General features: G+C 41.8%; 2 protein-coding genes across 2 annotated transcripts in view; one reads left to right on the top strand and one right to left on the bottom strand.

Moving 5' to 3' along the window:
* Window positions 1-15931, top strand: part of LOC119401853 (ATP-dependent RNA helicase DDX55) — a 38677-nt gene that overhangs the window by 8456 nt on the left and 14290 nt on the right. Inside the window, exons 3-13 of the mRNA XM_037668850.2 lie at window positions 4359-4513; window positions 4596-4689; window positions 5177-5232; window positions 6477-6666; window positions 6734-6858; window positions 9865-9954; window positions 10041-10133; window positions 13837-13951; window positions 14475-14554; window positions 14655-14743; window positions 14813-14939. Of these exons, the coding sequence (XP_037524778.1) occupies window positions 4359-4513; window positions 4596-4689; window positions 5177-5232; window positions 6477-6666; window positions 6734-6858; window positions 9865-9954; window positions 10041-10133; window positions 13837-13951; window positions 14475-14554; window positions 14655-14743; window positions 14813-14939 (1214 nt within the window). The remainder of the gene's footprint in view (window positions 1-4358; window positions 4514-4595; window positions 4690-5176; window positions 5233-6476; window positions 6667-6733; window positions 6859-9864; window positions 9955-10040; window positions 10134-13836; window positions 13952-14474; window positions 14555-14654; window positions 14744-14812; window positions 14940-15931) is intronic.
* The window catches only part of LOC119401864 (ubiquitin-related modifier 1 homolog), a 38804-nt gene continuing 38478 nt past the window's right edge, over window positions 15606-15931 (bottom strand). Inside the window, exon 6 of the mRNA XM_037668882.2 lies at window positions 15606-15835. The gene's annotated coding sequence lies outside the window, so the exon portion shown is untranslated. The remainder of the gene's footprint in view (window positions 15836-15931) is intronic.

Here is a 15931-nt window from a genome sequence, read left to right as displayed (position 1 = left end):
GCTTTTGCAGAGTGGATGGCTCCTAAATTTTTTCCTACGTGTTTTATTATAACCTCTTCACTACCAAAGCTACTTGCACGCAAGAAAAAAAGATGCACTTTGAAAATTTTCATTTCAAATGGTTCCACAAGTGCAAAGAAAACATAAGTCCACACATGGCAACATTAGTTGCAAACATGGTACAAACACCACCAATAAACGTCCATTCTGGTTTTCCTGGTTTTCAGTCTTTAAATATTTTTTAGATGATTCCCAAACACCAATAGCATAACTTTTGTTCGCACTACGTTGTATGAATATAAAATATTAATTACAAAACTTTATGTAGTTAGGCCTAAGCAGCCCCGCGCTGTGCGAGTGGCTCACCTTCATTCTTTTTGTGTGTACACCAGCCGCTGAAGTTGATTTCTGTTGCTCACTTTGGAGTATGGGTAGAGGATGCGCTGAGCAGTTTGCTGTTGTGTTGTGTGCTTCGGAAGTCATGTCCACGAAAAAAAAGGAAATCAGTGCAGAGTTGAAATTATGGCACAGGTAGCCGAGGATGGGGTTGGTGCTATTAGGAATGTAGTCAACATAGGCATGCCAGGAGAGGTTGTTAGTAATTTTATGATCAATGTATTTGTAGTCTGGCACAATAAACAGAGAAAAACCGTGAGGAATATATCTACACATACTGCAAGTGTTACACGATACATGAATAACTTTGTGTTTCTCTGTATTTAAAATCATATGCCATTTTGAACAGCACTTTGACACATGATCAAGGTCATGTTAAAGCTGACTACTAGAGGCCGGATTTTTAGGCATTAAAAAAGCACATTTTAGGCATCAAAAATAGGCTGGCAAAACAACATTTTAGGCCTCCACCATTGTAAATATAGGCACCATAAATTTTTACATAAATGCAAGTAATTTTAAGTGAAGACATGTGCGAACACTATCTACAACAGGAAAACAATATGTTATTGTTTATGATGGCACAAAGGCACCAACAGTTGAACATATCCGTCCAATTTTCCCATAAAACTGCTTGACCAGTTATGATCAGTTGGCTTAATTCAACAAGCACACTGCTCACATTCTTGTTTAATGGCCACTGTTGCTTACTCGAGCGCTGCATATAGTGATACAGGCATGAAAAAGGTACTTGAAAGCTGAGAATACTGATTTTAAAAAGCGCAACTTTATGTCTGCCTGACGCAATTAAATTAAGACAACAAAAACAGACAACTAATAAATGCAAGAGAGACACCGATTTATTAAGAAATTTACATGTTCTTACCTGAGGACTGTTAGGTACAACTCTGGCAATTTTCTCATATACGACATTATCTGAATTGTACAGGCAAGATGTCCCAACACTGCCAAATACACTTTCGTCCATTTGAAGTGCACATGTTTGAAGAAATCTGTTTGGAGAGCATGCGGAACGTAGTCAAAGAATCACTGTGAAAATTGTGGAAACAATAGCAAACTACCACCATCTCCAGATTTCTGGATTCAAAATTGTGCCTCTTGTCAATGAGAATGAGCTCGTACGCTGTGAAAAAACACTTGACGTCGACAGATGTTATTGAAATGTAGTTGTACTAGGGAACATTCAGTGGCTTAAATGACACTGTGATCCTAGAGTGCTCACCAGCAAGGACTCCTGAAACTTCTTATAGGACAGAAAATGCCTCGTTCTTGTCCAAGAGTGATTGTAGCTTCGCACGTGCCTTTTCGGCTACTGGTCCTTCAGGAACGGCAGTGATTCTTCGCTGTGCATGGATAATTAGCCATGCCAGCATGGCAGTGTATGCTGTTCGGCGCTTCCAATTTCATTGCTACTAGCGTTTATTTTCCGAGAGTTGGTTGAACTAGAGGACTATGTTGAACCCCATAGAGTTCCGAACAGTCAATGTTTCCCGGTGACATGAATAACAGTCTCAAACTGCACTCGAAAGCAAAACTTGAGGCAAAATAGTGTTCATATAGGCGCCGATTTTGAAAATGCTCATTTATAGGCATTTAGGCACAAACGCCAAAATAGGCATTTATAGGCACGATAAAAACACTATAAAAGCCCTTCTTAACCTCTAAATCATGCTCATATATCAAAGTGGGGCGATAGGAACGCAAGGAACAACATTTACCTAAAATCCGGTCTCTACTGATTACTGTCAGATAAGTTAGTTTGCGATACAGGACACAGTCATCCATAAACGCCTTAATTAACGAGAAGGTGAGGCAGTTACGAAGGTCATAAATATATCTTGAAAAAAGGGGGGCTCCAAGGGCCAGCTTTTGTAGTCAACAGAGGTTATGGAAGAAAGACATAAAAATTAGTTATTAGTAGGCTTATGCGAATATTCGAGCAATTCGAACATTCTAATGAATGTGACAGTATTCAAATTCGCTTCAAAACGAATTTCATTTGTTCTAAATTTCGAAGTATTTGAAATGAATGAATAGACATATATAAACCGCATGTAACACCCTGTAAAGGTGGTTTCACTGCAGTGGACGGGTGCTATACCGTGAATACACCTTTCCAGGGGAAATCCACATTGCCGCGAAGCCCCACTTCAAGGTTAGATGAACAATTTACCCTTAGATCGATTATCATTTTTTTAAGTTTAAAAGCTTGCAAGGTTAGATGAACAATTTACCCTTAGATCGATTATCATTTTTTAAGTTTAAAAGCTTGCTATACCGGCTTATATGCTCTAAGTATAGTAAATTCTAAAAAATAACATAATTTACAGGTTATCACATGCATTCTACAGAAAGTCAAATCCCGCTCCTATTCAAAGTTGCTTCTGCTTCCCTTTGAACCAAAAAGAATGACATTTGCATATGACTGGTTTAAATTTAAAAAAAACGTTATGCAGGTTAGTTGGGTCATGACAAATATGCTCATTTTTCTTTTTAATATGTGATATATACTATTCGAATTCGATTCGAAATTATTCAACCAAATCACTATTCGCTTCAAGTTCGCTTCGAACCTGAAATTTACTATTCGCACAAGCCTAGTTATTAGCAGTTGCATACTAATCCCATACAAATTACATGTTTCGTACTCTTTCAAAAGAAAAAAAAGGTATGCTTGTCTTTCATTTGTTAAACAGATGGAAGCAAAAATCATATTTGTGTCATGTCCCAAGCCAGGGGCATAGCTAGGGGTTAAAGGGGTCATGAAGCACCCCTTGGGCTGATTGAAAAAACAAATCCTGCGGAAAGCTGACACGGCTATGAACTGCTCTGCCAAATATTACAGTCGTGCGCGCCGCGTAATGGCCACAAGCGGAGCGCGAAGTTGCCGTTTCCCCAGGCACCCTCTTTTCAAACAGAGGCCGGTTCTCACTCTCGTCGGTGGGCGGGGCGTCTGTCCGCTGTACGTCGCAAGAGACATAGCATGCTTATTGGCCGATAGCCGACGTAAATCGAGAGCGGCGTTCGGATCAGATGCGCTTCTTGCCGCGGGGTGCCGCCACTTGCCGGCGCCGCACTCCTCAGTACACGGTAGCCGCACTCGCGCAAGCGAATCACAGCGGGAGAGCGATCGCGTTTCATGACGCGCGCTGGCGTAACTTCTTTCCCCCATGCCATCCCTCCCTGTCTAGCTTCCAGTGCGCTCGTCGGCACGAGAAAAGGGAGAAAGCGCTGGGAGCCTGCGCCAAACCCCCGTAACTCCGCTGATTCTTGACGGATTCGAGAAATTTTTGCGGCAATCGATTCGGGAGGCAGTACACTCCGATACTGAGGCCATTAGATCATTACTTGGAAAAGTGGTTCATGACCCCTTTAACACATCAAGCATGTGCCTGTCCCAAAATTTCTCCTCTGCTGAGGGAAAGTGAGCATAAAATCACACTCAGCAACACGTGCCTGCCCAACCCAAACTTCAGTCCAGGGGCCAGGCCCCCTCCGAACAAAATTATGGCGATACCACTGCCACAAGGCTCACAGAATGTGCTGAAGATGTACTTATGAGAGCATGAGCCTTATGTGTAACTAAGTTCAACCTGCAAGGCTTATGTAGACGAGTGTTCGCTGACTACACTGTAAAGTAAATTTTCTAATGAGTCACATTCCTTATAAATTTTGCTTTAATAGTCCTTCACACTATTCAGACTGCGTCATCTGCTTTCTTTTATCACTTTGTTTCATAATTGAACTAATGTGGGCCAATTGCTAGCTATCTAACTTGCCATTTAAAAAGCTAGCATGGTAGTCTTTGTGATACGCATTTGTTTCAAAGCATGTGGATATGGTGCTTTTTTCCCAAAAGCATACTTGATGGCCAAATGGCATCATGTCACTTCTCATAAACTATTTTTTATTGCTTCTCCTGTGCTCTTTTTTCCCCTCAGGTTGGCGCTATTGTTATCTCTCCCACAAGAGAGCTTGCTACACAAATTTACAATGTCCTCGAACACTTCCTCCAGTTTCTGCCTCAGTTCACTGGCCAGCTTCTCACAGGAGGCTCTAATCCCATAAATGACGTAAAGACTTTCAAGGAAAAAGGGTAATAACCTCTTAATCATGCTGAAAATATTGAGAACGTCACATCAGTTGATTTTACTGTGCGTAATTTCTTATTTTTGCAGAGCTAATATCATCGTGGCAACACCAGGACGTATGGTGGACATGCTTGAACGCACCGACGAAAGCTTCAGCTTTGCTGCTTGCGTGAAACCTCTGGTACTGAAAAATTGTATGCTGTCGAGCTGGCATTTTCACAAGTCAGCATGTTATATGTACTTACATATGCAAGGCAAAGAAGCATAATCATCATGCATCTTCTGCTGCAAGTACACCAGTGAGCAATATGAAAGGGAGAGCCCAAATTTCATTCAGGAGGCGATGGCACTTCAACATCTATACTGAGTAATAGTGTCGTACAAGGCTAAATGTTCAGCAGGGACACTGCTACGCATGTGTTTACTTGCCAGGTTATAGTCTACACATTGGTTATAATCATTGCTTGCTTGTGTTCTCATTCATGTTGCAATTTATGTGTGCTTCTGAAGTACGACACTTCTTAGTCTGCATCTGCAATTTTATGTCTTTTATTTTTCCCACAGCTAGTCACAACTTAAAAAGTGCTCTTAACAGACAGTGTACTAGTGAAGTGAAGCAGCAGACAAATGGTTCTCATTATTGCATTATTTTTGTTTCCATTTGCTAGGAGGTACTTGTGTTAGACGAAGCAGACCGCCTGTTAGACATGGGATTTGAAAAAAGGTATATCTTCGTTTCTATGTACCTTTCTCCTTGCACATTTTTTTTCTTTTTCTGTGAATTCCAGGCAATGACTAGATCATGTTGCTTGCTTACGATATGTTACTGATGGTATTTTTCAAGAAGAAAACCAAATTCATATATATATATTGTGCATAAGTTTCACTGCTAAGTGTGAACAGAATGCCCATGCGCAGCACTGTAATGTTGGTGTAATGCCTGGATTCCTGAAATATACAAGTTGTTATTTGTACCAGTTTTTAATATGACTATTTCAGAAAGTGCACTGTATGTTTTGGTACAGGGTTTATTTTTAAGCCATTTCTGTGCATGGCGAAAATTGTGGGCTGGGAGGACCTGCTGTTATTACTTGTATCACTGATGTGCAAATTGGTGTTGTCGTCAAAGCTGCATTGTGATCACTTAGTCTAAATCTTTAGACGATGAGATAAGAAGAGACGTAAAGTAGGAAGGACGAAGGACGAAGGCATTTCATTTCTTCTTTATGCAAGTTATTCAAAGGCTGGCTCACACATGCCCCTCCGCTAAGGCCTGGACCATTAGACATGTTTCTTCATTCTTGTGCCTGTATAAGACTGCATGTGCCTCAAATTTTTGCCACGAAATTACAGTTGTGACTATACAATGAAAGATTAGATGACGACTTTTCGGTTTATGGCCTTTTAGGCTCAATTAATCTCTGATTAATATAACAGCTTGTCTGGCCTACATAGAAGCAGCCACAGCTGGAACTAACTTTGTAATAGCATCAGTACAGCAGTGCGCAAATTTATTGGTGTGTTTTATGAAAGAATTGTCCGTCTGCCTGCTGTCTTTTGCATGCTCATTCTTTCTCTGCATGGCGACACACGTCTTCTCTAGCTTATTGGCAGAAGCAAAACAATGTCAATACTGTTCCTCAGGCATATAACCCAAATAACTATGCCACAAACAAGGATTTACAGTAACTCTTCCACCAAGTGAGGCTCTGTGGTTCATGAAATGTTGGGGGGTCTATTACATTTGTATGTACATGTACATGGTAAAATTAAGCTACTAATTTTGTTGATGCACTGCCTCCTTTGTTTGACATACTTACAAATAAAAATTCAGCAGGATAAAACAGGAAATTGTATTTAAGTATAAAATATTTTATCAAGATGTTTGCATTTACATTTTTCTTTTCTGATGTACATATATTTCTTTTTCTTTTTTTAACCTGCAAACCTACACTTTTTCATCCACAGCGTCAACACGATCCTGTCATTCTTACCCAAACAGAGAAGAACAGGTTTGTTCTCAGCTACTCAAACAAAGGAAGTAGAAGATCTCATTCGTGCTGGGCTTCGAAACCCCGTCAGTGTTACGGTGAAAGAAAAACCCACCGAATGTGGCCATACACAACGTACCCCGGCACTTCTGAAGAATTTTTACATTGTAAGGCTTATTCATCAAAAATGAAAATAACTCTAGAGTGCGGAAAGTGTCTTTCTTTCTGTTTCAGCTTTGTGAGGCAGACCAAAAGCTCAGCACATTAGTGGCCTTTCTTAGAGCCCATTCAGATGGAAAGCACATGGTCTTCTTCAGCACATGTGCCTGTGTTGAGTATTTTTCTTCAATCCTTGTACAGTAAGTCCTGCTTTATTGCTTAGAAAGTGTGAAATACTTGTATATAAAAGAACTGCTGTTTTGGAAATTTTCAGTATGTTGTCTTTGTTTCTCACCATGCCTTATCTTATTTTTGTTTTAGAATCTCTATGTGCTTGTACATTGAAGAGTGTAATGATCTTGCTGCTCTGAAGTTAATACTTTCTTTGTCGTGCAGTTTATCTTAACCGCACTGAGGCCTGCATAACAATTAGAAGCACAGACAAAGGTGTCACAAGTACACGGGACAGGCGCAGACTTCCAACTACTTTCACAATTTATCAAATTACTTTTGTTGTGTTGGGGTATATGTAGGCCAGAGTGGTCGTTGTTTTGATGAGAGGGCAAGGGAAAATAGTTTGGAAGTGCATAAAAAATCGGGTGGACATCTAGATATACATTGCAGGAACTGCGGATGCACTTTGATATTCGAAAACACGGTCTTCCTGAAGAAAGCGGCAGGTAGGCTGGAAAGGGAAGTTAGCGAGGCCTACTACATTGCCAGGAGCGCAAAATACTAATGCGTAAGCATGCCATCGCAGGGGCGTAGCCACGTTAGGGCACACCCGGGCCCGTGCCCCCCCCGAAATTTTTTTTTGCCATAGCATACAGAGCAGAAAATGACACTCGACCACATCTGCCTGCTCGTCCCCACTACAGATCAAGGAGGTGCCCCCCCCCGAAAAAAATTTCTGCCTACGCCCCTGTGCCATCGGTGTCTGTCAAGGAAAGAATTTAATTTCTGGGATGGTGGTGCACAATGTTAAAATTGTGTTCTCATATATGTTGTGCAATGTCTCTTAGCATTGTGAAGGTTTACTTGTTTCTTGTTAGAATCATCATTTTGCATTGTTGTTCGTTTGCTCACTGTCTTTTAGCTATTCGCTGCACTTCACTGTGCAATGAAACTAGTGTGCATGTCTATTGTTAGAATGAAATGTGTGTTGTTACCTTGTTATATAGTATAATACTATTTAGTATAACAAAAGATGTGTTTCAGAATATTGTGTTTTCATAGTGGACTTAATATTGATCATTTTATCGAAACCTGTGTGGCAAGTGTCGACAGGCGTGCTTTTATCGCGCTTGCATTGGCCTTGGGAAATATATTCGGAAGTTTGCGCCTGTCCTGTCTACTTGTGCCTTCTTTGTCTGTGTTTCTTGCACTGCTCTTCAAAAGTTGAAGTTTGAACCAACTGCCCCAACCAAAGCTTCATTGCATAACAAACTATAATGAAAATGAAGCATAGTTGATTTCAGGTTAAGTCGCCAGTGATATGCTTTGCTCTAAATAAACCCACCTATGTGGTTCAGTGGCTATGGTCTCCTGCTCATCAGCAACAAGGTTGAAGCTTTTTCAGTCATGGCAGCTGATAAGCAAAGTGAATCTACATTAGGGTTAGAATAGAGGTTGAGAAACCTTAGGTTTTCCAAATTAATCTAGCCCGCCACAGTGTATTATTGGCAATGCTATTGTGCTGCTAAGCATGATGTGATAGATTCGACTCCTGGACATGGCAGCCGCATTCCGGTGGAGGTGGAATTCAAGATCTTCATGTATTGTGGTTTGGGTGCACGGTAGAGGTGTGCACGGGCTCCGGGTAGCCCGAAAGCCCGAGCCCGACCCGGCCCGCGGGCCGGGCTGGGGCGGGCCGACGTATTTTCACCTCGGGGCCCGGGCCGGGCTCGGGCTGCTTGGAGTTTTATCGGGCCGGGCTCGGGCCCGGCGCAAAGCCCAACTCAAGCCTGAAACATAGAGAATGAGCGGGAATTGTTTTCCAGCACGCATACAGCGCCTTTTCCGCTTTTCCTTTCCATTGCAGTTGTTCAGCGAGTGGAGCGACAGGGGTGAGAATGTAGCCATAGGCGTGCGCAGGGTTCCCCTTCAGGGGGGTTGAAGGTTCATCGCAGCGCCCCCCTCCCTATTAAGTGAATGTATGGGGCAGACTTTGCGCCCCCCTCTTCTTAGGTGACTAGGGGGGGGGGGGGGGGCCTCCCCCTGCCCCCCCTCTGCGCACGCCTATGAATGTAGCAGTTACAAAAGATGAGCTCTCCGATTATCTCTCTATGGAATCGCCGTCCCGTCCATCTGAAGTTTTAGTCTTCTGGAAAAAACAAGCAGCAGAGATATGCCAAGCTTGTCATGCTGGCAAAAAGATATTAGCAATTCCGGCGACGAGTGCAAGACGCGCACGTACCTTCAGTTCGGCGGGCTACATAATGCAAAAGTGCCGCTCATCGTTGAAGCCGGAATCGGTAGACTGCTTGCTCTTTTTGCACGACAATTTGTAATCTGTGCAATAGAGACTGTTCGTCGTGTGTCGTTTGATCATATTTTATATGCTCAATAAAATGCCAAATTACCGGAAAACGATGTTTTGTTTTCACAGCGAACCTTCAAAAAGCCGGGCCAGGCCGGGCCAGGCTCGGGATTGTGTTTTCGTACGTCGGGCTGGGCCGGGCGGGTTCGCAGCCCTTTGCCGTCGGGCTCGGGCGGGCCTTCGACAAAGTCAGCGGGCCCGGGCCGGGCTCGGGCTCGGAAATACGGCCCGTGCACAGCTCTAGTGCACGGTGAAAAACTCTATGTAGCCAAAATTAAATTGGAGCTCTCCTCTACAGCTATCCATCACGATGTACTGCACAGTTGCAAAACACTAGACCCAATAACTTGTTTGTTTTTTGAAAATTAGCAGAATGTTTCCATTGCACTGTGTTGCACTGTGGTGTCTTACTTCATCGATTATGTGGTTTCTGGAAAAAAGTTATGTATTTTGTTTACCAAGCGCTAACCGTGGTAAAGAGTATAGATCAAGCTTGGTGAGAGATTATCTTGGCAATGTATGTGTCTTAGGAAATGAAAAAACTGCACTATTAAAACTCATGGCGAAAGAATTACTGCTCTAAGGTACGTACATGGTACGGAGCTAATATTCTTAATTCTACTCGTTGTGCTTTGTCTTTACAAGCTTGGTATCGTTTCCTTCGTAGACTACTGAAGAACATGACTGTCATCAACATTCATGGCAAGATGAAAAAGAAAAGACAGAAGATCTTCAACAGATTCATGAAAATGGATAAGTAATGTATTTCTGATCTATTGAATTCATTTACCAGTTAAAGAAATTCAAGAATCTTGTGAATTACAACTTCTTCACTATTTACAGAGGTGTGCTTGTCTGCACGGACGTTATGGCTAGAGGAGTTGACATTCCAGATGTCCAATGGGTTGTCCAGTATGATGCTCCAAAATCATCCAGGTTGTCTTTTTTTTTTTTTCACTTTTTGCACTTCATTAATCTCAGCTTCTCGAAGGTGCATATTGTATATGGGGGCTAATATTATTGGAAAAGAGCTGTTTGTTCTGAGCTGGATAGGTGGTTGCTGGGTGCTTTTTCTGAACCACTTTTCAGAAAGCTGGAAGTCCACATTTAGTATAGGTATGTTCAAGTACTGTACATGTTGCTTTTTGGTCGTTCTGTTGTTCTGAAGGAAATTTTGGGTCGAAAGATCAAATCTGTTTCAAAAAGTTTCATTTCTGATGTGTTTTTTTTATTGCAATTATATGGACAGTCTCGGCTGGAAAATGTCTGTCCCCGTCGCCGTCGTTCACCGTATATGTATAAGTATGTATATATATAGAAAAGCCATAAAGAAAAATAATTAAGAAATTCTTTCCGACGCGCGGAATCGAACGGGCGACCTCTCGCTTTGCAGCCCGCCGCGTTGGACGTTAGGCCACGACAGCACCGTCTTTCAGCCTGCTAACGGTGAGCTATTTATATACACCATGTAATTCAGCATGCTTTCTTAGTGGCCACATAGATGGCGCGATGTGCGCTTATCTCGAGGAAAGAAGGGGCGGCCGGTGGGGTGCTTCGCGTCGCTCGCTGCAGCGGCCGCGTTTGCGAAATGAGTGCACTGTTCAAACAGAAATAAGTAACAACTGTGACAATTAGTTCGCGCTCGTCTTGTGTGTACCTGTTCATTCATTTCGTGCGTCCTGCTTTATGTTTGAGCAGTGCGCTTCAAGTGTCGAGCTGTGACGCATTAGTTCGCGCTCGTCCTGTGTGCGTTCTTTTCGTGCGTCCTTTGGGCTCGAGCGATGCGCTGACAATTTCGAGCTGCTTTCCGTTCTTCGCGTTACATTACAATTTATTGCTATCGCATTCATTGCTTCGCCGTTGCGGCAAAACTGTGACGTTTTTTTTTTGTATTGTCCTCTTCTACTTTTACATTTAGAGGAACAGAAGGAAACATCGATGTGTAGAAGAGAGAGAAATTGTATCTGATGCTGTCACAGTGGTATACAAGACCTTTTTTTTTTTCTTTGTTACTTCAGAACTCGATTGAACACTAGCTATCACAGAATTGTTTAAATTAACCCACTTGTAAATTTTATGTTCCTGTGTAAAGTGGGGGAAAAGCGGTTTTCTTTATTTACTTTTCATGTTAGCTGTTCAGTTCTTTGAATCAATTTTTCATAATGTGAGAAAAAATTATGCACCCGTCAAAGTTGATTGGATGCCATTATCTACCCATGTTAGCGGTCAGGGCCACCAGTTAGCATCTGTCATGGGTCATTGTCAAGGTGTAAGATAAGCTGTTGCATTATAAAAAAAATTACATGTGAAAAAATGTAAACCGGAAATGTATATCATTGCAATAGCAATTATATGGATGCTTCAGGTGCGTTTTTGGTGTTGTCATCCCTGTGAGGTTCCGTATGAAGTCCAAATCAACAACATTGCCCCGTGTGTCGTATGCTCTACGTGCGAGTAAATGTGCGTGAAGGCTGCCGACGATTGTTGCTCAAGCGGAGGGGAAGCTCGCTGGCCGTTTCTTTCACACAACAGTCTATGGAGGGAACCCGGAGTAGGGGCTCCGGCAGAAACTGCGTACTTAGACTGGCTGGTCGTGTTTACCCACAGTCGTGCACACCCATTGGTCAGCAGGGGTCAGCAGACTTGCAAGGGTCTGCAAGGGTCAGCAGACGGCACATACTTATGTGCATGTTGTGTTCTCATAGCAAAGTTTGTGTTGAAGCCATAGACAGCACTGAGACCACTTTGCTTGCTGCAGCGGCCGCGTTTCCTAAACCCACTTTTTGTTGGAGTTATGTGAGGTTGCATGCTAAAGGAGTGAGTTGCTATTGCTTTCACTGCATTGCCCCTGCGGGAAAACTGTCTTTTTTTTACTGCATGCTGCATTGCTATATAGAGCCTGTGGTTTACAATCTACATCGCTAGAAGTTACAATTTTGGGAGAAACAAACAGTACCCGCTCTCAGTATTGCCTGAAGCCCTATAATTCTGGGTTCTCCAATTAAAAGAAAGAAAAAAACAAAGGAATCTGAAGTGCATATCTAGAATAAAGAATAAAATAGAAGTATTTATTCAAGGTTTAGTCATTAGCATCACTGCATATGTCCATGAAAAGTATGGCTAGTGTTCGACATTTTCACTTTTAAAAAATGTATGTCAGATGTTTTTCCAAAAGTGCAATACTAACTGAAGAGGGTCTGTGAACGCAAGTTTACCAGAGCGCTAACATAACGATTGGAGTACAGGTATGGCCCTACATGCACAGCAGTGGAAGGAGCACGGCAAGCTCAATATCGCTTGTCAAACTGCAACCAAAGCACTCTTGCTGCTTTCTTGTGTGTGTCTGTCTTGCCTGCGTCTCTGATGAAAACAATAAGTAGGAAAAGTGTATTTCTGTCACTAGGTCATATCTACCTAGCCTTTTTTCTTTCTGTGCTGGTCACTGAAGCTCTCTAGTTCCTACCCATAAATAAAGTCTATTCTGCTTGTGTTCTAATATCAAGTGCATTCATTCATAATTCCTACATAATCACATCATCATACACTGTCTTGCACCACTAGACTGCTTCTCGCAAACTTTGCTCTCCCATGTATAAGGTGCAGTTTCATTGTTGAAGAATTGAATTTGCTGTCACAGCATGTTTTAATGTCTTGAAAATTTTCACTGACAAAAACCAGTAAGCTCGGCCCAAAGTACTATCCCCAAAAAGAAGCCTGTGAAAGCTCATCTGTAGTAATATATTCGCAAATAGGAAACATTTTGGTGGAAATGAAAAAACAAAAAAAGTATGCTGAATTTTGCTGAAGTGAAAGATAAAGAAAGCTTAATACTATGTGTGGCTTGTTTGTCTTGTATAATTGCTGAAGCATTTTAACACGAAAGTGTTTTATGCCGGAGTCCACCACGACTCCACTGACGTATTTCCATCACGGATATGACGTAAAATATAAAGAATAACAGATGGTAAAGAAAAAAACTAGAAGAAAAAGTTCCGTCACCGGGAGTCGAACTTACGACCCCTCGCTCCGCAGCGCAAAACAATTAGGCCACAGATGGCACGTTCTTGGCCATGCTAGCGGCGAGCTATTTATATACACCATTTGCCGGTGGCAGTACTCGGAGATCGCTAGTACATCAGTGTGTTTTCGTTAGCACCAGCGAGATGGTGTGAAGGGCTCGAAGAGCGCGCTTTAAAGATCGACGCCCCTCACGTCGCAGTGAGTGTGCGCCTCTACAGGGCATGGTTGCTCGTGCGCGCGCTTATCTCTTTATGGCGGTGGTTTACGTCTTGTGCTCTCACCGCAAGTTTGCGTTGAGAGCACGAAGGTCACGTCGCTCACTGTAGTGGCCGCTTTTACAAGGGGCGCGCTGCTCACACAAAAATAAGTTACAACTGTGACAGTTCTCACTCATCCTGTGGATGTTTGTTCCGTGCTTGAGCAGCACGTTGCGAGTTTCGAGCTGCTTGCCGTTCTTCGAGTGTCATTACAATTTGTTGCTATAGCATTCATTCCTTCGCCATTGGGGCTAAAGAATGCCCAACAAACTCTCAACTACGTCTGTGAAGGCACGTTTCACTTTCATGTTATACCAATTCCTGTGACAGAGGGATCAGCCATGTTTTTTCTTTTGTTTCAGCTCATTTATTCATCGTTGTGGAAGAACTGCGAGAATGGGCAATGAAGGCAATGCAGTGCTGCTGCTGATGCCCAGTGAGGATGCCTACATCAAGTTCCTGGAGCTGAATCAGAAAGCAAGTTCTTGCTGTGAAGTTTTAAAATTGCGCGAATATGAATTTCTTGGTCAATCTTGAAGTAAATATAGTAGTGGGATTGCGTAAAACCGTGGCCCAAAGTGCCACATGTTAACAAATCTGAAGAAAAGTAAATAAGTTGCTCTAGAAAAAGACTGGTTTATCTCTGAAGTCGTTTTATTGCTTTAGTTCTCTTATTTACATATCTGCATGCAAAAACATGTTCAACATTTCTTACAATGCCAGCAGCACACAAGATTTGCAAAATTTTTTTGTGTTGCTCATCGTAGTCGCAAATACAATAGTACTAATTAATTAATCTTTCTTAGCGTTGCATGAATACAAAGCCAAGCAAACAAGAGTATAGTGTTCCATCTAAGTGGCAGTTCTGTTTAAGCAATTTCCACTTATCGAGATTCCGCTGTAGCTAAAAACAAAAAATATGTAAGTAAGGGTGAATTTTTAATAAAACAAATGCCTAGCAGTATTTTTCATGCCTGATTATTACCTTTTTGCCTGTTAGGTTACACTGGAAAAGATGGATCCACCACCAGCAATAAATGAGGTTACATCGAGAGTGAAAAAAATGGCAATGAAAGACAGGTAAGTTGAAGAATGAAGCTAATGTGTTGTGGTACTTGTGCACGTGCGGAAATGAATTCTGAAGTGTGCTGAAACATGAACAATTTTGTTACCCTTTTAGGGCAGTTTATGAGAAGGGAATACGTGCCTTCGTTTCATACATTCAGGCGTACAGCAAGCATGAGTGTTATCTTCTATTCAGGATAAAAGGTACGCTTAAAGTGCATGTTGTGATTGCTCTGTGCATTGCATCACTGTCTTTCTTTGATAATTATCCAGACCTTGACTTCGCTAAAGTAGCAGAAGGCTTTGCCCTACTAAAAATGCCATACATGCCTGAACTCAGAGGAAAGAAGATTGAAGGCTTTGAAGCTTCCAACATTGACGTAAAGTCAATACCCTACAAGTGAGTTTTATATAAAGCCTTGTGGCTTATCCCTCTGCAAAAAGTCCTTTTTTTTTTCGCTGGTTTTATGTTGTGTCTTGACTTATTGTATATTGGCAGCTGTAATTATGCAAGCTGTTTTATAATGTTTGTATTAACTAGCACTTACATAAGCGCCCGCAGTCACTATATTACTTAAATGCTTTAGGCTGGGAGCTGGTATCTAAGTACATGCATGGCTCAGCATTTTTTTTCTTTTTTTTTGTAACTAAACAAGCTTCTTTCTTTTCTTTTTTTGGCAATATGTGTGTTGTATTTTTAGCATTGCTGTAAAATAAAGTGAAGTAAAATTACAGGCATAAAAATGGTAAGCTTATTGGTCAAACTGAAACATAAAGAAACGGGCATACACAAGTACAGGTGAGTTGTATATTGAGTACGCACAGCAACTGTACATTTTACTTCGTATTATGTCACAATTACATAAGGGGCATGCAGCATTTGCATCTCGAAAAAAATGACCAAAAAATAAACTTTTCGAAGGCCACATTTTCAGTTTCTATAATTCTTTCTTTATCGGATTGAGAAATATCTTTGCTGAAAACTGTGTGGATGTGCTCAAAAAAATTTTAATCAGCCAAAGTGTCAAAACATTTCACAGAAATCATGCAAAGAAACTTTATTTTTCAAGCTGCAATACCTTCCCAACACAGCAACCAAGTGCTGCCATTTTGGTTTCTTCAGAAAGTGCATTTTTTTCGTATTAATATTTGCCACTCCCCTCAGTAGTCTTCCCCTCAGAAACAAGTGCACAAGGAGGAGGTGGCTGTGTCCACCACAAGACTCCATCGTGCTTTGCCATTGATCTGCTGCTCTCTCCACGGGGTTGTTGTCCACTCCTCTCTCCTCACCTGTAACTGCATATCAGTTATGACATTATAACTGCGCATTAAGGGGACACTAAAGAGAAAATCGATTTTTCTCGTATTAGTAAATTACTCTTTCACAATACC

This window comes from Rhipicephalus sanguineus, chromosome 1 (assembly GCF_013339695.2).
Source record: "Rhipicephalus sanguineus isolate Rsan-2018 chromosome 1, BIME_Rsan_1.4, whole genome shotgun sequence".
In the NCBI taxonomy this organism is placed as follows: Eukaryota; Metazoa; Arthropoda; class Arachnida; order Ixodida; family Ixodidae; genus Rhipicephalus; species Rhipicephalus sanguineus.
The sequence above is the reverse complement of the archived record's forward strand: the minus strand, read 5'-3'. Positions and strand labels throughout refer to the sequence as shown.